This window comes from Ochotona princeps, chromosome 20 (genome assembly GCF_030435755.1).
Source record: "Ochotona princeps isolate mOchPri1 chromosome 20, mOchPri1.hap1, whole genome shotgun sequence".
Taxonomy (NCBI): Eukaryota; Metazoa; Chordata; class Mammalia; order Lagomorpha; family Ochotonidae; genus Ochotona; species Ochotona princeps.
Window position 1 is genome coordinate 36464165 of NC_080851.1, and position 23773 is coordinate 36487937.

At 39.0% G+C, this 23773-nt stretch overlaps 1 protein-coding gene across 1 annotated transcript in view; it reads left to right on the top strand.

Moving 5' to 3' along the window:
• DGKB (diacylglycerol kinase beta) overlaps positions 1–23773 on the top strand; it is a 633251-nt gene that overhangs the window by 223911 nt on the left and 385567 nt on the right. Inside the window, exon 13 of the mRNA XM_036493711.2 lies at positions 17935–17967. Within this exon, the coding sequence (XP_036349604.2) occupies positions 17935–17967 (33 nt within the window). The remainder of the gene's footprint in view (positions 1–17934; positions 17968–23773) is intronic.

A 23773-nucleotide genomic window follows, 5' to 3' on the forward strand; every position in this document is an offset into this window, starting at 1 on the left:
TACACTAATCTTGGTTCCTGATCCCAGTACCTTGTTAGTTCAGGCTTTGCAAGGAGGTGCAGAAGGTTCAGGTATTGACACTCCCCTGTGAACTTGACTTCTCGGTTCAGCCCAGCGCTACTAGCCATCATTGGCAGGTGGCATGTGAACAGCAGATAAGAACTCTCTGTCTCACTTGCTCTCGAATAAGTAAATATGCAAAGAAATACATTTTAAAAATGCTTACATTGGTTAAAAATCTTTTAAGAAATGATTTATGTAAAAATCCCTGCATAGAAAGAGGATTTAGCCACACAGTCAAGGACTGATTGTGATTCCCAGTGCCAATGAACTACTCCAGCTCCCTGTGGGAGACGTCTCAAATAATTGAGTTCCTACTGCCCAAATAGGAAAGCAAAATCAATTCCCAGCTCCTGCCTCCTGCATCTACCCTGTCCTTGTCCTTGGGAGATTTGGTGAGTGAAGTAGAAACATCACAGAAGTCTCTCTCACTCTCTCTTTCATTCTGAAACCTTCACATATGTGTATATATGACTGATAGGTGCTTAAAATATGTACTGTGATTTTTTTCCCATTAACTCATACTGTAGCCATAATCCACTTGCTGCCATATTGAGAAGGATTCATAACCATTTACAAATGTTAACTATCTTCCAGGAATTATTCTACCTACAAACAAAAGGATGATGAATACTACATTTTGCAGCTATTCAATCTGAGTCTCAGATAAGCAACTTAATTTCTAAAAAAAAGCCAACTCGACTCTTCCCTAATAATAGTCATAGTACATGCCTATCTTTACGAGAATTCATTAGGAACTACATTCTTAAAGTTATCTTTTTAAAAAGGCAATGTTTTCATCGTTCATGCTACAATTATGCTCATGAAATCATTGCTGTCTACTCTCAGATGAAGTGATATTGCAAAAAACTTACTCCCTTTTGTGGACATGGACTGATTAGCATACAAGCTACCCACTCAAGTGTGTTCCAAGTCTTTATTCTTACCCAAGACAAGTTGTCTATGTTATTTTAACCCATTTGAGTTCTGTTTTAAAATTCAGCATGATCAGTATGTCACTAGCTTACTTTAAAAGATATTTGTCAACAATAATTATATGAAATCCTCTTGTAACCTCCCCCTAAAAAGTACCTGGAAGTGTTCTCCATTGCTTTCCAGAACTCCCCGACCCTCCCACCAGCTCTGGGTATCTAGGTCTGTAGCCTTTGGGGACAGATGAGCCATTGCTCTCAAGTTTTATTTTCTGAGTTTACAAAGCTTAGAGCAAATCCATGCCCACATCTGACTGTGAAGCTGGTACCCATGTTATGTGTGTGTGTGTGTGTGTGTGTGTGCGTGTGTACTGGTAGATCTCTCTTCACTATAGCAATCCTTGTTTGCCGTTTTGTGGTGGTCCCTACGTGGGTGGGGTCACAGTATTATGTGGACGAGGCTGCTAGAATCTCGTTTGGTCTTAGAGTCACATCAGAGGCAAGTGTGCGTTTCACAACTTCTGGAGCAAGATGATATACAGTTCGGATTATTTTTTTTTTTGCAAGATAGAATAACCTGGCTCTGCAGGAATGTTCTTTTTTTTTTAAGATTTATTTTTATTACAAAGTCAGATATACAGGGAGGAGGAGAGACAGAGAGGAACATCTTCCGTCCGATGATTCATTCCCCAAGTGAGCCGCAATGGGCCGGTGCGCGCTGATCTGATGCCGGGAACCAGGAACCTTTTCCTGGCCTCCCACGCTGGTGCAGGGTCCCAGAGCTTTGGGCTGTCCTTGACTGCTTTCCCAGGCCACAAGCAGGGAGCTGGATGGGAAGTGGAGCAGCCTGGATTAGAACCGGCGTCCATATGGGATCCTGGCGCGTTCAAGGCGAGGACTTTAGCCACTAGGCCACGCCGCTGGACCCCATGTTCTTGTTTTTATAGTGGATGTTTAGTGAGGGTCTTAATCCAATTAATGCTGCCGTATCATCAACGAACGACAACTTGCCATATCGCTTGAGAAAATCACATTTTGTTTTTCATTACTTTCTAAACTTTGCATCTTCTATCTGAAACATGGTGATTCCACCTACCCCTGAAGTGCCATGTACTATTTTGATGCACCTGTATAACGCGTGATGATCAAATCAAGATAATCAGTACATCCAGCAGCTCAAACTCATCATTCCTTTGTCCTGGGACTTTTCAAAATCCTTTCTTCCCTCCATGGTAAAATATGCGAGCTGCCACTGCTGCATTGTGTCCTAGCTCATAACTGCCTGCTTTCCCATCTGACTGTCTTTTGTAGACAGTGGCCGATCTCCAGATCCCTCTGTCCTCACCTTTCAGATCTCCCTTCTTTAAGTCTGTGAGAGCAACTATTTTAGCTCCCTCAAGTTTAGTGAGGACATGTCGTAAGTCACATTTCAAATTTATATTTCAAGGAGCAAATCATGAAGCCATTTCTATTAGATTTAATGTAACATTTTAATGAAGTTTTCTCTTTGTGTAATTAATTTATGATATGGCTTAACACGATGTTCTTGTTCTCTAAAGCACAGGGTCTTCCATAAGTTTTCTGTGTTAACTCAGTGTTCTTAAAGTTAATGAATTAAATTTATGGATTATTTAGTGTTAGTTTGCTGATCGTTAAAGTTGAAGTTGTGAGATAAATGAATATTCATTGTTCATGCAGAATTTGTTGTCATTAGGTCTTTAAAGTCTCTGTAAGGACAGTATTGATGCCCAGTGTAAGCTATCCTTCACATCTTCCCTGCCAATTTATCTTCTTGGTTTCTTCCTCATTTCTCCCTTTTCCTCTCCCTCCATCCTTGTCTACCCTTTCTTTGTTCATTTCCTTCATTGCTTCCTTTAAAGTACCTGTTGTCTAATATATAAGAGTTTAGGTTACCTCAGGCCACGGTGACCAGGTAATCCAGTTCCCAAAGATGAAAGATAGATCGAAACAGAGATCAGATAGAACACACACACATAACCTCCAATCATCAGCTATTCCGTCCCCATTGTCACTCCTCAGGAAGACGCCTGGTGAAATATCAGTAGATAACCCAGCATCACACAGCAGAAAACTGAAGACAATTAAGAAGCTAACATTTCATAAAATGCAAATGGATTCTCTACATATTGTACATGGGAGGCAGAATCAGTTCAGCCCCTTTAAAACACCCCGCATGAGTCTCCTGTTTTAGTCCCGGCTTTGGCAATTGTTGTCTGGTATGATGCAAGTTGACAGTTTGTCCCTCTGAATTGCAGTTGAAAAATGGAACTGAAGGAATTCATTTCTGACAATTGGCTGTAATTACGCATTATATTTAGTATATATTATTCAATACCATTAATATTACCATTATTGTATTATGTAAGAATTTAGAAGCACCTTCTAAATAATAATAAGCCATTAAATAAAAACACTTTAAATAATACAAAGTGAAAACAGTACTAAAAATCTAGCATTGTTCTACCAATACAATCATATCACTATACAAACAGAATCATTGTTACGACTATGCCCTTGACTTTTTTTAGATTTTTGACACTTTTGTAGCTAAGCTGAGTGTGTCACTTGGAAGTCTATTTTAATGCTTAAATTATTTGAACTTATAGCACTTAAGTTTTTTATATTTACACACAGTGTAGAACATAATTATGAATGATTGCATCTCATTAAAGTGCCTTACCATCATTTAGATGAACAAGCAACTGTATCAACTAACTCCCAACTTCTTGTTCTTATTATAAATAACACCTTAGTGAACATCTCTACAAAAGTAGGTTCCTCTCTAATTGATGGTGGAAAGTATCATGCTTTCTTTATTGTGCTATTTTTACTCCAAAAATGAATATTACATCTTTTTTTTAGTTCTGCTCAATACAGTTACTACCAAATCAAGAACAGTGATTGAAATCTTTGCTAAACAGGAAATCTGTTTGGCAGTGAGTGATTAATTATGTAAAATTTCAAATTTATTTTTGTGATTATCGTATGTCATTTTGAAACAAGTGAATCAGTAGAAGTAATATCTGTTAGCATGAAGTAATCGGTCATAAAACAAGCATGTGTGTGGCTCGTCGCCCTTTCGGACCAAGCACAGTGTACTCTCCATGTAATACTTTCCGTACCCTATTAAGTTTTAAAGAATAGAGTTCATACAAATGCCAACAAGATAAATAGTGAAGCTTGCTACCTCACAGAGAGGAAACAGAGTCATTTGGAAAGTATAAATTCTAAAAATTGTCTTTCCATCTGATTCCAATTGCCCCATTTCTACCTCTCTCTCTCTCTCTTCTTCACTCTAACTCAGAACTTGGCCACGGCGTGGTGTTGCTGAAGCAGCCACGAGCGTAGCCCTCCTGGTAACACCCTCAGAGAGCCATATGTCCCATTAGCTGCTCCTCTTCTTTCCATACTGCCTACTCTCCCACAATTTAAAAAATCCTCCTAAATTATGCATTGTAAATACGATGATCGCATCTTAAATAGCATAGAATGTGCGACATCTTTCCTCTGAGCATGTGTCTCACTGATTCCTCGGCAGTGTCAGGAGGTCTGTTATGGAGTGAAGTCCCGGGTCTCTCCCCTGGTCGTCCCCTCCTCCGCCCTCGACGGAGCTTTCTGGTTCTTCTGGATTCATCTCCAACCAGCAAGAGTTCAACACTCCTAGACTTGAGCCAGTTAAAGAAGGGAGCCCAGGGACCTGAGTTGTCTGTGATTTTGAAATTTGAATTTTGAATTCGCTGCCACGTTGTCTCCCAGCGTAGTGATAGAACTTGCAGAAGCCTGGCGGGTGGGAAGGAGGTGTGAACACTGGAATGAGGTTGTGTCTCTGCAAAGAGCTCCAATTTTTAGGTTACGTGATTCTGGCTGCCTCGTTTTCCCTTCCATTTACCTCTTTAACTTGTACCACAGTTAATGCAGTCATCTACAAGAGTACTGAGAAGTTTGCAGAAAAGTGGAATGAAGTTTATTTTAGAAGTTTATTTAGAACCAAAGTTTTGAAATACATGCATACTTTTTCGATGTGTTTCTTCCACACACTTATTTTTTAAAGTCCTCACCATTTTCTTGAAACCTATGAAAACTTTGTGCCAATGTAATTTTCTTTTTTCTTGAAAGATTGGGGATGAAGCACATTGTCAGTCTCAATAAATGTTTCATCAGTGTCATTACTTAATATTCATTTAATTAATATTCAGTATAGGTCAATTCATAATTGTCATCATAGTAATGATAGGCAAAAAGGAGTCTCATTTTTCCCATATTTTGAGAATCTAATTCAGACTCAATTTCACGGTATTATTCATAAAGGGTAACTGCTTTTTTTTAGTTAGTTTTTTAATGTGTAAAATGAACTCTGATTCAAGTTTCAGTAGGGGAATGTATTAAGCTCTAGTACGCTATAACGTTTATAAAATGCAGTGTATCTATTCTGGTGTGGCATGTTATACAAGCCAAAATACTTTGAAAACGGATAGCAAATTCAATCACTGGCAATTGCTCACATCAATGTCTTATGGAATCATTTATTTGTTTCCTTTTCTCACTTCAGGTGGCTTATAGTACTATATACGTGCAATATTAATTTATAATTATAAAGGAATCTAAAAACTGGATATGCTATGGCTAAATTGCTGTGATAGAAGCAAAATGAATAGAATGAGGTTCAACGTTTATTTCTTGGAAATTTATTTGAAACGCAGAGTCCAGAGAGAAGCAGAAAAATATTGAGAGAGAGAGAGAGGGTGAGGAAGAGAGAGAATCTTCTATCTGTAAGTTTACTCAAGACCTAGGCCTGAGCATAGCCAGGTGACCTGATGACCTGGATCCGGTCTCCATGTGGGTGGCAGGAGGCCAGGCACTCGGCTAGTCGTCCACTTCCTTCCCCGGTGCCTCAGCAGGGAACTGGACGGAAAGTGTCCATACCAGAACATGTTCTCACGGCATACAGGCAGCACAAGTAGAGTCAGCATTCTATGCCACCACACCAGCCCCAGGAAGCTTATTTTTTCCTAAATAAAGCTGTAAAGATGCTCTTACTATTTACTTTGATATTTACACAGAAAGATAGCTGCACCCAGGGTAATCATGATCTTTTTAAAGAAAATCTATTTATCTTATATGTAGGTATATGTAGGCCAGAACAAAAGGCTACACCCAGAACATGAATTTGGAGTTCAAAAATCTAATGCAAATCTAAAATTTGTAACAATACATGGAAATTTTCTAAAGAGGGATTAAAATTAATAACCAGCAATCTGAAAATTAATTATCAACAACCTTAAAATAGACTCAAACAAAACCATTTCATATATGTCTCTGATTTGAAAGTGAGCCTATGCGATTTGTAAGTGGATTATTTAAGTTGTTTTGCAAGTCATAGCCAACAATATTTCAGGAAGTTTTGTACATAATACACAGCAAGATAAACTTGCTCTAATTGTGGGCAGAGATGAAATGGGAGTTTTGAAATGCATGTCACAGTGGCCTAACATGTTAACACAGCTACGTTACAAAATTTCCAGGTTTCTTAATTATTTAGTAATAAGGCAAAAAAATAAATAAATAAGTAAATAAAAGCATCGTTCTGTTATTACTAATTTAAAGAAGTATTTTATTGGAACCTGAGTATAGTGTCTTTTGTGTAAGTTATCAGTCGCCGTTGATTTTGCTTCTCTGTATCAGAGGTCAATCCTGACTGGCAAGAGTTTGTTTTTACATAAAGGGTAGAGCTGTTGCATATGGAAAATAGCAATTGTGCACCAAAAGGGAAGGAAGGGGCAAGTTAGACAGTTACCACACAGGAAGATTTATTGCACGCATCTGAAGAAAATGTCAACTAGCAATTGCGTTGCAGTTTGAGGGATAACAAGGAAAACACCTAATTTATAATGCACTGATCCAACGGAAGTGCCGTTGAACTAAGACAGGATCTAGAGGAAATAGAATTAAAACAGAAACTAAAAATATCAGAATCACAACTACACTGAGAACAACTAAATCTGCCTTTGGGAGGCAGGGATTAAGCGTAGCTCCTACAGGACAAAGCGTGGCAACCAGGTAGAAAAAGATCAAGTTATCTCTAACCCCAAAGAAGTAAATAAAGTTAAAATGCTTTAATGAGTCTTCATTACGCTGAAGAAAATCAAATGGAATAAAAAACCTCTACATCTCTTTACATTCATTGATTATATTTCCTTGCAGTATTTTTGAACTGATTCCGTGATGCCATGATTTTCCTAGAGGCATAAATGTGCTTAAATAAAGCATAAAACTCTGAAAAGGAGGAATAACAAGGTAACATTTGATAAAAAAAACTCTTATGTTAATAAAGCTGCAGTGATAAGAGTAATACAGTTAGTTAGTGGCGCTATACGATATTGAGAATTGGCAGAATGGCCAAAGGTATATGGAAGTGCATGTACTGATAAAATATATGAATCAGAACACATCACATCTGGTGGAACATCCATGGTGCTGAGCCTATCTTATGAAGCATGAAAGTAAGTTCAATCCTATGTCATACATATTAAAAACATAAGACAAGCATAGATCAAAGAATTAATGTTTGCTTTGGCAATATTTTCCTAGAAGAGGAAACGCCAGAGAAATGTTGGCAGATGTAAGTTATCAAATGTTTTTGTTTTAACAGTTTTAAATTAAACATATAAATCAAGGTAAGGATGACCATGATAACCCCCCCCAAAAAACTACTGTTTTATAAAATTAATGTTAGTAGATAAGAAATAATAGAGGTGTATAAAACCTTGCATGAAACCTAAATGATCAACGGTGAGATTGAGTTTTTCCTTCCATTTTGATTGAGACTTAGAGCATTATAATACCCAGGGTTGGCAGAGTTGTGCAAAACTGGTGAGAGTAAATAGCCACAAATCGTGGCTGAATAACTCCCAAATCTATAACTGCCTGTTCTGTTACTTTTGCTTATACCATCACAACGCTGGGAGAGGAACAGGAAAATTCCCCTCTCCAACAGCGCTAGAGTAGAGGAAACACTTGGTACCACTCCCTTGTCCTAATTTCTGTACATTGCATGCAACCAAATCTAGATTGTCTCAACTGCCACTGGTTGTTCAAGGATAAATTCCTCTTGCAAAGATAGCCTTTGTTGTTGATGGCTAGTCTAAATGATGATGATCCCTGGAGGCTTTGGGACAAATATCCCATAGTGGGGTTTTCCTTAATGGAAGGGACCTATTTCCAACCTGCATGGAGTAGATACCCCACACGTGGCATTCCTCAGAGAACCTGTATCTCTAACTGGCAGCCAAGCCTTCAGGAAGCTCTCAGGAGTGGACAGTCCCAGCAGCTGAGCATAAGTGAGCAGCCCGGCAGCCCAGATGTGCTTAGGTTACCTCCAGGATGCTAGAAAACCCTTCCAGGTGTGCTCACTTCTGAATTGCCTGCCTTGTTGGACACACTCCGACAGGCATCCTGTGATGTCTTCTAGTTACTTTTTTTTTTGGTCATAACAACCATGCTTGGTCAATATCACTATATTCCCAGCCTTCCATCCATTCTTAAATATAAATGAGGTCTATGTTTTTGCCTCTATTCTTTCTTACTATGCTCTTCCTAAATTATCCCATTCAATGACATGACTGCAACTTCCATCTCTGAACATTTCTATGAGAACTGGATGCCATCTTCAGCTCCACTCGGAGGGCCTACAGTGGCCTCCTGTTCAATCTAGCAGGAACTGGCTTCGAGCTGTTTCTGGAACTGTTCCTTCTGCTCCGTTAGCAGTCTCACCATCACTCCTGCCACTGCGGTAGAGGTATGACCTCACTGTCATGAGGGCCCACTCAGGTTTTGACCCACAAAGCTGTTCAACAATTGCTGCATGGATAAGGTCCCTTACGGCCATGATCACTAGCTTTGCTGAGTCAAGAAGAGCGTCCATTAGCGATTGATACAAATATCCAATACAAATTATAATCAATGTGGGGTAAAAAAGTTTAATTTGTAAGTCATTCATTACTCATGATAACTGAATTCTATTATGTCAAGTTAATAAAATTGATTTTCAGTTGTATAATGCTAAGGTGACACAGATGGTGTCCAATTGGCTTAAAATTCAGATTCAAGAGTGACTCTAGAGACATTTTATACCTATTACTACATTTTGAAAAGCTCTAGATTGTACTGTTCCTGTAGTTTTATGAACTATCCAATAGATGGTACTGTGAAATGCCTTATAGGGAAAACAGCGTACTGCTGGGAGACAGTTTAAAGAGTTTATTTTTGTTCCTATATCTACAAAGCTGTATCATGAATAATAATAATACTACTAATAATAAAGCAGAAAAATGGAAACTTACAAATCTATGCTTTTGGCAAATTTTTCTTAAAGATATTATGCAAAGAATGTTACAGAAACAAACAAAAACTTCATTTAAAAAAGAGTTTTCAGCATTCTGAGAGAATCAGATATTTTTCCTCTAGATGTTAAACCGTACTTAAAAATCTGATTTTTATATACAATAATATCTCTTAAGTAGAATGCCATGAATATTCATCCAAAGGATAAAAGCTAATATTTCTTAAAAATGGAACTTAAAGAATATTCATATTTTCTTACCTAGAATTTTTTTGTGATATTTCAATGGTGTTCTCCCTTGGTTAATGTGATATTATTGTGACTAGAATGCAGTATTTTAGAGACGCACCTATAGCTGTATACTTAAAGTTACCAAAATAAAACCACATTTTTATATTAAAAATAAAGAGATCTGTGTGAGACAATCTCTTTGGCCTCTGGACTGTGTCCCTGCTGCTCTAAGTATTCATTTCACAAAGACCAGTATCACTTCTACTTGAGACATTATAGCAGGATGCGGGACTAGGACACAATTCAGACTATTGAACTAATGCTGTCAAGAGTTACTGAAACAAAAGGGCAATGTATACATTGGTGAGAGTTGACTCTGAAAGAAAATAATAAAAAAATAATTATTTCTCAATATAACCTAACTTTGGCTACTTCTCACCCAGTTTTCCATTATCAGCTGGTCGTTTGTAAGACCAAAGTCTCGATTGCAATGATCAGAACTAGGAGTCTGATAAAACTTAATTCTTCCCCCCCCCCAAAGTTAAAAACATCTGAGTGATGGCACTGATCACTTGAAAATACATACACTGTACTTTTGTAGAATATCACAGTTTTTCCTTAGCTAGTGTTTTGACATTGCTGTTGGGTAAGCTTGGCAGTCCTTTGTAAAAGGCTTATTTATGCACGGCCAAAAACCCTTTGTGGGCTGAGAGTCCATGGTGGGTGTAGGGAAGCAGTAATGAGAAGCTGACAGGTTGGCTCGGTTTGTGGCAAGCAGTGGCTTCCCCATGTCTCACATCCTCAGAACCCCAACATCTCCATGTTCTTGCTGTTTTTCTTCATGTTTTATGTTACCTGAATGTGTGGTGTGATAGATCATATGTCACTTCAGGAAAAAGATATTTTTAGATGCAAATGGCTGCTCCCTTAAAATATGTTGTCACTCGGAGCCTGGTGCGGTAGCCTAGCGGCTAAAGCCCTCGCCTTGCTTCCGCTGAGATTCCATATGGGCGCCAGTTCTAATCCAAGTGGCCAACTTCTCATCTAGCTCCGTGCTTGTGGCCTGGGGAAGCAGTTGCGGATGGCCCAAAGCATTGGGATCTTACACCTGTGTGGGAGACCCAAAGGAGGTTCCTGGCTCCTGGCTTCAGATCGGCTTGGCTCCAGCCATTGTGGCCACTTGGGGAGTGAATCGGCAAACAAACGATCTTCCTCTCTGTCTCCCGTCCTCTCTGTATATCTAACTTTCCAATAAAAATGAATAAATCCTTAAAATAATATGCTGTCACTATAACTCGAGCTCTCTTAGCTAATTCAGACTATATTGTTAACAGACAAGAATGATCATGTTTCTGCAACTCTGGATGTCTATCCCCCTTTCCCATTATCTCCCAAGACATAGTAGAATAAGTATGTCTGATTTGTAGTATAAAGGCATGGGTTCAACAAATTATTGCACAGACCCTTAGAGTTCAAGATGTCATTTGTCCACTAAATATGTTCTATCAGATGACCGCATCTCATGAAATTATCAGGAAGTCACAAAGTCTGTAAAATAAGACCCAGTTCTCAAAGACTTTCCAGCCACTGTGTGCTGTGTTCTTTTCAGATGCAGTGAGACATTTTGGTTCCTTTACTCGGATCTCGCACACTGGACGCATACAGCACTGTATGACAAAGTTGCTGTATGAGCTAAATAGACTTCAATAGAAACTGTGCATGTGGGCCTCAAGTGATAGTCTCTTAATAGATGTCAGATACTCTTTATTGCTACCCTCTTTTATTTCAGTAACATTTTAATTAATTCACACTGATTGAATAACTGTACATTGAGACTTGTTTCCTAATGAGGGTGCATTTAGAGGAAAGGTTGTGCGTCATTCTGATATCCTGTGGGTAATTATATTCTAATTATATGGTCGGGGAAAGGAGTGTATAACTCAGTGCTGATATTGTTCATTGGACGCAATTAATTACATGCACATAATGAAAGTTCATGATAAGGTTGACTGGCAGTCAGTGTAAATTTTAACTCAATTGAATCTTTGCCTAACATGAGTGCAGAATTGGACTTTAACCTGGTTAGCAAATAGTTGGGCACAAGATCAATGGATATTTAGAGGGGCAAAGGATAAGAACAAATTCCATTATAACCTCTTTGGTTCTTCATTCAAGGTATTTTCCAGGGATGATGAAAAAGAAAATTAAGCATTAGTCTGAAACACTATAATTGATATGCTTTCATTACCTACATGGAGGCTTTTCTGTTCCATGGTACAGCAGGTTCACGAGGATGAATGTGCAGAAACAGCTCCTTACAGGGAGAAAGAAAAGGTCTAATAGGAAGTACCATAGCTTCACTTCATGATGATAAAATTCATAGGTGGGAAGGATGTTCTTCTGGCCATAGTGAGCTTTCCTCTTCAAGCCAGCAGTTGCACTCAGACCTGATCACCATCATGTACACACATCAGTGCATAAACACACACACACACACACACACACACACACACACACACACACACTCCTGAATAGGTGACTTGGTGAAGTGTATCTGAATTCAAGGATCTGAAGAACAATTGAAAAGTATGGTTAGTGGTGAGATGCATTTGGGAGATGGTTGCTCTGGCAGGTCGCAATTTTCCTCTCCTCAATTTCTAAAACTTTCCTCTCCTCAGGCTTTGAAAAGGATTAGGTGTAAGCAAAGAGCAGTGAGGACTGGGTTGCCCTTCTCCCTCCTCGATGATTTTTCTATTGTTTTCTGTTTTTGATCTCTTCTTTCTCGCATCATTCTGTTTTTCTCTCTAGTGGAATAATCACAATACAGATGGTTTAGTTAAGAAAATAAATCTGGGAGATGTCTACTTGCACAGCATTAAGACATTGCTTGGCCTGCCGGCATCCCAGGCAGGAAAGCTAGCGCTTAGGTCATACCGCCATAGCTTACTTCCTGTTTCCTGCCAATGCCCCCCTGGGACACAGCTGGTATCTGAATCCCTGGCACCAGTGTGGGAGGCCTGGTGGAGTTCCACATTCTGCCTTTGACCTCATGCCATCCCATTTGTTGTGGATGTTTGCAAAGTGAACCAGTGGACAAATGATTCTCTCTCATTTCTGTTTGTCGTGTTCTCTGTTTTTTGTGTGTGTGAGAGAGATTTTGTGTGTGTGTGTGTGTGTGTGTGTGTGTGTGTCTTCATACCTTTCCAACAGAAAAATAAATTAAAGGGTTGTAAACTCAGTGTTAAAAGATATTTTAAAGTAAATCCATTGATTCTCATCTACTTAGTATCAGGAAAGGTCATTTTGATGACTACAGGGCACTCATTCTCGCACGGAGATTTTAGCAAGTGATGGAAAGTATGGGGCACACCTGAGTTCTAACGGTAGGTAACCTGGTAGCTGACTGTTGAGATCCTCAGTGTATCCTACATCGCATTTCCCAGGCGCCACTGCAGTGCCCTCTGACTATTTCAATAAAATGAAGTTTACGTAGAGTGACGAATTTACCAAAAAATCACACACCTCGTGAGCAGAGGAAGCAAGCTTAGCACATCCAGGTGTCCTCGACTGCTTTCCCAGGCCACCAGCAGGGAACTGGATGGAAAGTAGACCAGCTGGGACACAAACCAGTGCCCATATAGGATCCTGGTGGATGCAAGGTGAGCATTTATCCGCTAGGCTACCACACCGGACCCAGGAAATTATCTTTTAGGAAAATCAAAAGGAATCCATTTCTAAAATAGTAACATGTCTAAAAGGAATAACGAAAAAAAAAAAAAAAATAGGGTCGTCTTCTGTTGAAATAAACTGACCCGGAGACAGGACCCAAGGACTTGGATCTGACCTGGTCTCTTGGGCTGCACATCTCACCAATCGGATTTTCACTTTCCCCAGTAGAAAAATGGGGCATCTGGATTAGTCAGGAGGGATTAAATGAGTCAATGCTTGTGAAAGCCATTTTTCAAAAATATGAGCTATCTTCAGTAGGGGCACAGTTTGATTCTGTTCATCTCACTTTCGCCTTGAAGTAACGGATGACCCTTTTAATGTTAGTACTGTACTCCTGTTATATTTAAACTAAATCAAACCTCCAGTAATCTCCACCAAAGATTTTTCTTTGTCCTGTGACAATTTGCATTAAATTGCCAATTTAAAATGATTACACATTAGAAAATATGAAGACAAGGAATATCCTAATACTTAAGAGTAATAGGATTTTTAAAAATTCTTTGATATTAGATTGGACTTAATAAGTGCCTTGAAGGCAAATGCATCTTTTAAACTAATTATCTTACTGTATATTCTACTTAATAGTAAAAGGATACTGATTAAATAAAATCAATCACATCCCGCTGTACTCACACTTCACAATTGATTAAATACAAATACGTAGTTCCTGTATTATTTCTGCTGAAAAAGATGTTATTTTGAATTATCCACTCACAACCATTTGCCAAAAAAAAAACTAAATCATTTTCTGTGCTTATCTCGATATTAAAAATGATGGGCAGTTGATTACATAGTGAACACTTTCCTGTCTGAGTTTGCTTTCTAACCAAATGCTGAGTGCTAGGGTGATTCACCTTATGGCTCATAGGGGTGTCCACCAGTTACACATCCGCCTAGTCTCTGGGCTCGTGGTTCTGTTGATTTCATCAGGTTTAATCCAGGTGTGAATTCATAGTGGCTCACCAAAGGCCAAGCCTGGCTTGGGGGGCAGTTGTCAGAGCTGCAGGCTCTCACTTGTACTTTCTACGTCACCTGGCTACCATCCTCTTGGCAGTGTGGGATAGAGCTCTCCACTACGCTCCCCCTCCATCCTGCCAGTCCTGTTGCCAGTGCCCACCTTCTCAGAGAGGAGCTGTCTGCCCTGCCCTGGTGCAGCAATGCCCGTGAGGTGTGGACACTCAGGGCTAGGGGCAGCTGAGTGCCGTCTCAGGGCGAAGGGCAGCCCTTCGGTTGTGGTTTGCTGGATCCCTTTGACTGCCTACAAGTAGGATGCTCTTGACGCATGTCGTGACAGTTGCCACTCATTTGGGTGACTTTCCCAGGCCTTGTGATCACATGTTTGCCCACAACAGCAACCCAGAGGAACACGGATGCCTACAGAGATGTGGCTCATAGTTCTCTCCTCTCTCTCTGTTGCTTGTGCCCAGCAACCTACTTCCATACCAATAGCTCCTCTCCTTTAAAAGCACAACTTTAAATCTCCACAAAAATTGTTCGTTGTTTCCTCTTCTCCTTGCCTAGAATTTCCCTAAAGCTTGCAAAAATGAAGAGGGTATTCACTGGGTAATAGGCATGTATTTTTTTTCAAGGAGGAAAAATTTTGTTTTGTATCATTCAAGATATAATAGGAACCTAAAGAGAATTTTTTTCTCCAAAATGTGCATGAAAATCTTCAAACATTAGGGATTTGTGTACACACAAATATATACATTATATATTCCATATATATTGTATGTGAGTTTCAAAAAGTTCATGGAAATTTTGCATATCTTCTAATTCCATTTTTATTAACATTTTAAAATCACCCTGTTTAGTACTTACACACATTATGTATTATATATACTATGCATTATCTATTCAATAATACAATGTGAATTGTACATACATATCCATTTATATATATGTGTGTGTGTATATATACATATATATGTATATAAGTAATAGCTGAAATATGAAGAGAGACAGAGTTCATATCTGCTTGTACACTTTGCAAATACCCACAACCACAGAGACTACGCAAGGTCAAGGCTGGAAGCAGGTGTGTCCATCCTGATCTTTCTCATGGATGGTAGGGTATCAGCTGATGGGGCTGTCACCTCTGGTTCCTGCAGTGCACATAAGCAGAAAGTCATCCTGGACTCAAGGCCAGGCCACATGATATGGGACATGAGCATCTAAACTGTTAGTCTCAGTGTCCAGCCCCTAAGTTGAAAGGTTGAAAGTGTATTGCGTGTAGTATGAAGTTTCATCCCTCAATACTTCAGTAGCGATCTTCTTTACCCATTTTTTTTAAAGATTCATTCATTTTTATTGGAAAGACAGATTTACAGAGAGAAGGAGAAACAGAAAGGAAAATCTTCCATCCACTGCCTAAATAACCACAACAGCTGGAGGTGGGTCAATCCAAAGCCAGGAGCCAGGAGCTTCTTCTGGGTCTCCCATGCAGGTGCAATGTCCAAAGGCCTTGGGCCGTGCTCCACTGCATTCCCAGGCCACAAGCAGGGAACTGGATGGGAAGTAGAGCAGCAGGGATGCAAACCAGTGCCCATATGGGATCCTAGCAGTTGCAAGGTGAGAATTTAGCCACTGAACCATCGTACCAGGCCCAGTAGCTATGTTCTAAGATGAAGGATGGTTTTCTACCAAAAGACGTAATGTTTTCACACTAGGAAAATTAACAGGAATTCTAAATACCAGCCATTATCATTGTACATATTTAAATATCCACAATGATTGCTAGGTTTCCTTTATCTCTCTTGCTGCTAGAAACCCAGGGTAGCAGAATCCACTTGAGACTTTGCATTGCATGGTGTAGTTTTGCTAAGCCCTATGGAGAAACCACCTTGTCTTGTCACTTCCTAGCATTGGTGTGCTGCAGAGGCAGGCAGTGTGAGCACATCTCTTCCAAGGAGAAAGATGTATTGCCCCATTCTCTGGAGGCTTCTTGAAGGAGAAGGGCCTTGTGTTGGTTACCTGAGACTCTCTGAGAGTCTCCTGGGGTAGGATGAGTCAAGGAACCCTAAAGTGAAGGCATCTAGTTTGGATTCCAGAAACAGGACACACTTGTAAATTGCTAAGAAGGGAAGACTTCATAGTATCTTACAATATTTATTCAAACTTTCAGCTCCAAATTGGGGCTAGGAAAAAAGATCTTAATTCTGATGAATAACTTGAACCTTGCCCAATTAGCCTCCAGCACCAGCGTGTTGTCTGCTGCCCGTGAGCTCAGTTGGTGTGTGGTTGACTTGGATCCAGAAGTCACGAATACTAAGAAAACAGGAAAATTTCTAGGAGAGTCTTAGAAACTCTGTTAAGAATACATCTTCAAAATAACAGCCAGTATTCTATAGCGTTCTCCTGCCAATGGAGGTCATGCCCCTGGATTTCATGAGTCCTTTACCTAGAACTCTGCAGATACAGTATTTTTAATTACGTTGGGGAAATGTCTTCCAAGGAGAGTGGCATTCCTGGACAGCTGAATTTTGTTGAGATATACCCTAGATTCCTTCTTTTGCCGAACTCTTGGCGATGTTGGATTCTGATGGTGCATGGTTGGACTGCACATATTTGAGGCCGGCTGGGAGTTCATGGACTTCATCTACACCCACTGTTCCTTGAGAGCCTAATACCTGCCTTCAGCCTCCTGCCTAAGGAGGTAGAGGAGCATCTGTCAGAGTTTTCAGACCCCAGAAAAACCTCGACACAGCTTGATGGTGAGGAAGGAAATGAAATATACTGCTTGTGTCGGCTTTTCGGGGACACACGATTTCAGGGAATCCTGAATTTGCTCTTCAACATTCCTTGCTTCCTGCTAATATGGAAAGCTTCATCTAATTGAGCATGGGATTTGTCAGCTACTCTCCCAAGTTTCTGTCTTGTTCTAAATCCTGAGGCATGCAGGATATTAGCATGAAAACAGCATTTCTATGTGTGTTGACACAAAACAAAATCAGGAATGAAAACCTCTCCAATGTGACTCAGATATGGAGAACTGGCTTAGCATGCAATGTCATGAAACCAGCGCTAACATATCTTACATAGTAAATGCATTAGCATATTTTATTTTATAACATATTAATATCTTGTTTTCAAAGATTCCCACATAAAAGTCTTGCTTTTTGATGCTTGCTGCTATCAACAGGACGTATTTCTAGAGTATCATGAAACAGAATCAACATTATGAACCATATAATAATAATTATAGGAAAGGATTAATGTTGGATGTAAGTCAATTGTGTGAAAAAAGATGTGAAATTAACATGTTAGTGGTTTTTTTTAATGAAGGATAAAGAAATTTAGAGAACAGTTCTTCTAAAAGGCAAATGTAATTTTTTCACACCAGAAAGAAGTCCCAGTAAACAGCTAAGACAGCCGACTAGTATTTGTTGGTCAGATGAGGTTGTATTTTGGGTAAATCATTTTCCAAACTAATCCACATTGCCCTAAAGCAGTCTTTATTTAATGACACTCTATTAGTTTATTTAATTGAAGGAAGCAGAAAATTTTTACCAAGAAAATGTGTTTTTATTTCAGGAGTATAGTCATATAAGAACATTCTTTGATGTTTTGTTTTCAGTTTATTTTTTTTTTTCAGCTTTAATATGAACTTCTCTTTTTCAGCAGACTCTGCCCACTTCAGGAGTTTCAGTTCCTGAGGTGCGTAAGCAAAAAAAAAAAAAAAAAAAAAAAAAAGCTTTTCACAAGTGCAATTTTAGGTCATTACACATCGCATACCATTAGGAAGAGCATTTGGGGGTGGCTCAATGTCCTCCTGATGTCGATGGTTATAAATTTTCTTTTCCATGTCCTTAAACTTGGAAAAGAAAATATGCATTTTGAATGATGGCATAGATGTGAAGAAGTTGTGACAAGCACTAGGATTTCAGAGACTTAAGACACAAATTATATTAAGAAGTGAAAGGTTCTTTTGCCAAGAGCTTTGACCATTGCATAAAAAAATACTGCCACTTCTGTTTGCCATGCTTAATTGCATACACCTGATAGAAGATTCAAATAATTAAAGCCATTTGAGATACTGAAAATGAAAGTTTTTAATGATATACCAAGAAACCCTTGCTCAGTTTGAAATGCCCATAGCTTTAAAAAGAATTCGTCTGCACATAGTATTAAAAAGAAAGCCACAGGAATATCATATAGTCCCAGAGTAAGTGATTTTTTCTTTTGAAACTTTATGTAGAATTGGGTACAGACTTTATGATTGTTTTGGTGTTACTTTCCATTTTCATGGAAGAGGCACCACCTCTTTGGTTTTCTGTGACAAGGTCCTATCTAATCGTTATTATCTCTACCGCGAATGCCCAAAGGCCACCGTTCTGTTAAAACTGTAACTCAAAACACCTTGCTTGGGGAAGTATTGAACGTAATACATGAAGACCACCTGAGTACCCAAGTTTATATTTACAAAAATACAATAGCAACTCTTTCACCACCAAAATGAAAAAAGAAAAAAAGAAACAAAATGCTCTTTGATCTGGGTAGCCGGGCTCATGTATTTGTTAAAAAAATTCTCAGATCTGAACCAGAATCATGCCTGAAAATGTTTATTTGGGAATATTTTCAAATAAATGTGGTTTTTTTTCCTGAGAGAAGTACTAAGCCTTTACTATCCTTGAAATAAGTGAATACTATTGTAACATGTCTAAAATAGAGATGTTAAATGACACACTCAAGTGGCAGAAACGTGTATCATTTCATTTAATCATTTAAGTATGGCTAAACTGACTGCTTCTTCAAGTTCTTGTGTTTCATTGTGCTTCAGCATAGTGCACAAAGTTAGTATGGACAGTCCTTCAAACATTTCAGTTAACTCCGCCCAATGACTCAATTTGTTCAATGAGTAAATACATCAAATTTATCATTTTACAATATTTTTCTCTTTCTTTTTTTTCGGGCATGATGTTGGCTTCCATTAACTTAAAATGACCACTATTCCTTAAAATTATTATATACGTATTTAAAAGTGTGTTACTACAAAAAGCTATTTGTAGTCTAGGTTTATACACTTGTGATGCTGTTTGCTCATGTGTTAACAAACCCATAGATGACAAACCATGTTTCATTGTCAGAAAGACAATTACATGTAAATGGGATTAAAGAGATGTGAGTGTCCTACAAAGCATATACATTCATATTTACCTTAGATTGTGTAAATGTAAGTTCATTGGCTACACTTGTAGCGCACAATCCAAGAATCTTCTTTTAGGAAACATGTCCAACTTGGAAATAACATTTTGCCTTTCTTGTTACTGTGTCACAGTTTTATCACCATGATATGTTTCATCATTCCAAAATGTACAGAAAAGTCTAGGACATCTGTGAGGAAATTTCAGTGGTGCTTTTAATCATTTTCAAAAAGTTCCTATGAGTTTTAAATTTAGAGTGACCATTCCTTATCTGTACCTCACACACACTCACACACACACACACTCACACACACTCACACACACACACACACTCACACACACACACACACACACACTCACACACACACACACACACACACACGCACACGCAGATTGCATGATTATGCCATTCCACTGAATTTAAGTTGTGGAAACAACTCCTTCACTTTTTACTCACATTCCATGGCTTTAGGAGTGAATGGCTCAGCCACACTGACAGGGGGAGTTTTATTTGGAAGTGCTGTAAGCAGATTTGAGACTACAGGAGAATCTGCTATGGTGCACTGAACGTCACTGACTGTTTGGGCATCCAGGAGAGCCGCCAACATCGCAGGGCGGCCACCCATCAATGTGGATCCCAAAGACACGGGTGAGTGTGTGACACTGAGGCAGGCTGTAATTCTGACCTGCATAGTGTGTGTGTGTGTGTGTGTGTGTGTGTGTGTGTGTGTGTGTGTGAAGGCATATGTATGTGTATAAATGGCATCTGTGCGTACATAGCCTATATTCAAACACACCATGATTTTGTGCTGGTGCACAAATGTGACTTGGCCCTCGTTCTCCCATTCCTAACTTTCATTGCCTCCCATCAGAGTTTCTGGGACACAAATCTTTTCTAAAGATTTATTTATTTATTTATTTATTTATTCATTATTTGAATGGCAAAATTAAGCGGGTGGAGAGGAAGAAAGAGAGGGAGAGGGAGAGAAATCTTTCATCTCCTGGATTATCTCCAAGTTACCACGATTGTTAAGGCTAGGTTTTGCTGAATTCCTGGTATCATTAGAAGGGAACTGGATTAGAAGTGGAAGCGTGGGGGTTTGAACCAGCATCCATATGGGATGTCAGTGTATTAAGCCACTGTACACAGTCTCCAGTGCCTACAGGGTTCTATACAAATAAACTCCAAGTAAACACGTATTCAAACAGAAAACATACACATCATCTGGGATGTGTGGAACTCAGACCTTATAGGAGCTGCCAAAAAGTTCGTTCAAGTTCAAGAACTGAATAGTACCTGGAGTCACCTTGATGGTACCTCCTCAGTTTATCCTCACATGACTCTTTGCATTTGATAAGTGAAAGAAAATTTGGCCATGCCTTCATAATAATGACAGACAGAGCTGAGATTCAGCTGGCAAACCCAGATGTTGGCATTTACCCAATCGTATATTATTTTTTTCAATGGATGCTATTTAATGTAAAAAAAGAAGCTTCGTATTTCATGCATATATCATTTATTATATCTGGGCTAACACTCTTATACATATTTTTAAATATCAATACTGCTGTTCTAATCAGCAAGTCATTTTACTACTACTGTGGGATTTCCATGCTACAGCACCTTTAGTCAATTTCAAAATGATTTTATTTCCATGGCCTGTTATGTATTTGAATTCCACAATAAGTCCATACTATTTAAGAGTGCAGCTTGGCCACAAGTAAGCCAAGTACACACATCTTTCTTTCTTAAGGACATGGTCAGACATCAGCCTCAAGGAGACTGAGTGTACCTTGCACCTTGGGTCAGAAATTTGGCATTGCTGAGAAATGCCTCTTGGACAAAATCTTTTGCTGCTCCAGGCTTGCCCTCACTGATAGCAGTAAGCATTGCATTGTGATACAAAGGCTTTGTGACAGCACTTGTTACTCCCGAGAATAGGCGTGAGGTAGGGAATGGGAGGGTGGTGAGCATGTATACTCAGGGCCATCTCTATTTCATCTTTCTGTTGTCTGTGGATGGGATTTTGTTTTCCTTTTCTTCTCTGTTTATTTTGATGCTCTTTTGCTGGGGGTTGGTGGAGGTTCTCATGCAATATATTCCCCAGTTAAGATGTGCTTTGCTGTTTGTGGAGTCCCGGAACTTTGAAACACTCAATTGTATACTTAAAATCTATGCCTAACAAACAAGTGGCTGACATTTGAAAAGATTCAGATATCCCTAGCTGTATTTTAAACTTTATAGTTATCTGTTTTATAATCTTTCATGGGTTTTTTTAGAGCTGTACTTCCCAGTGTTGGAATAATTTCTATTGATTTCAGCAATAATTTTCCAACTCTTTTTATGTACCAAAGACAAATGATCTAATAGAAAGAAATTTGCCTTAATTGCAAATTATGTAATATTTTTGCAGTCCAGAAACTTAAAAAAAAAAAAAAACAAGGGTCAGTGACAAATGTTGCCACCATTAACGCAAACCATTATCAGGCTGGCCAATTTTTATCTGAAACTTGAATAACTTCAGCACTGAAAAATTAATATTCTTAAATATCACCTCAGAGTTCTGTAAGTCCAGGTAGTCTAACTGCTGAAACCAATGTGGCCAGCACATGTTTCAAAAGCGAACATGCTCCCCTCACCTCTTTTCTGTCTTTCCCATAAAAAGGAAAGACTTTCTTTTCCTCAGTGGAAATGGGAGAATGAAGCCAACCACCCTGTTAATGTAGCTTCTAATGTTTAAAGAGAATAGAGGGAATCTCTTAGAGTTCCACAATAAGTTCAACAAACACATAAAACACGGAGACAGAAAACTGGAGGAAATGAAATGGCTCTGAGTCTCTATTGCTCTTAAAATTTCAGCCGCAATTAAATTTGCAAATTCTGTCCATGAGGATTTTCCTTCAAGGAAATCACGTGTGTGTGTGTGTGTGTGTGTGTGTGTGTGTGTGTTCAGATAAATGTTTTGAAGTGGCATTTGATGTGAGGGTCCCTTTGTGACATCCATGGCTCCCACTGGAGGACCTGGGTTCCGCGCGGACTCCATCCCCCAGCTCAGCTCTGTGTTAACAGCAAACTCCTCCAGGCAGCAGGTGGCAGCTTGTGAACTGAGTTGCTGCTTTGCACTCAGTAGGCTCAGACTGAGTCCCCTTGTCATGGCTCAGACCTGGTCTGGCCATAGGTGTTAGCAGTCGTTTCAGGAATAAGACACTTACATGTGTAATTGCTTAATTCAAGAATGTTTATTTACTTATTAAAATTATTTAGATGAAATGGACATGTTTCACCTTATCACAATACAGATTGGGGAGCTTAGCAATATTACCCACCCAACCTTCCCTTCTGCCCACATCCCTCTCCCCCCGCCCCAGCCTTCTCCTTACTTACGTTGTTTTCTCATTTTTGCAAGAGTATACTTCTATTTCGCTTGCAATCATAGGTTTAACATCCTATTAGATAAGTATATCAACACATAGCAAGTAAAAAATAATAACAATTTCAAAGGAAAAAAAATGAAACAAAAGCACAAAATGCTACCGTTCCTTGGGAGTATAAAAAGTTAGACACAATAATCAACCCCCAGAACGCCACTCCTGCACATGTAGATTACCTTTCTGAGACCCGTGTTCTATCAAAAAGTTCATGAACTTTCCCTTTGTGTGTTGGCTGAATTATATCAAAAGATATGCACACGGAAGGATGCTTGCCAAATGTCCAAAGTAAAATTTCATCAACTGAAAACACAGTGATACAGGGTTTTATAATTTGTCCTTCCTTTTCCCAAGTACTTACTGCAAATCCTATGTTCAGTCCACCTCCCAGATCCTGTTGGGGGACACACAGCCCTAAGTGATAGGTTTTCCTTACATCTTCAAAGTTCCCTGCCACATGGGAGCTAAAACATTGTTAACAGACACTAGTATACATAGTAATAGATACTGCAACATTTACTAATGGGTAATCAAATAAGTAAGAATAGATACTGTGATCTGTACATTTACATACCAAGAAATATGCTAGTGGATGCTAAGATATACTAATAGATTGAAGACATATAGCCATAAGCACTCAGATATATACTAAAGTGCATGGTGATTCCTAAGACATGTACTATTAGATTGTTATACTGTACTAATACTAATATATACTAACATGCTCAGATATATGCTAATTGCTAAAAAGATATACACTAATGGGTGTTAATGTCTATGCTCACAGAGATTAAGGCTTACACGGATAGATGCTAGAACCTGTTGCTAACAGATGCTCAGCTATATGCAAATGGGTACTAAAATGCATTAATAGCTACTAGGACATATGG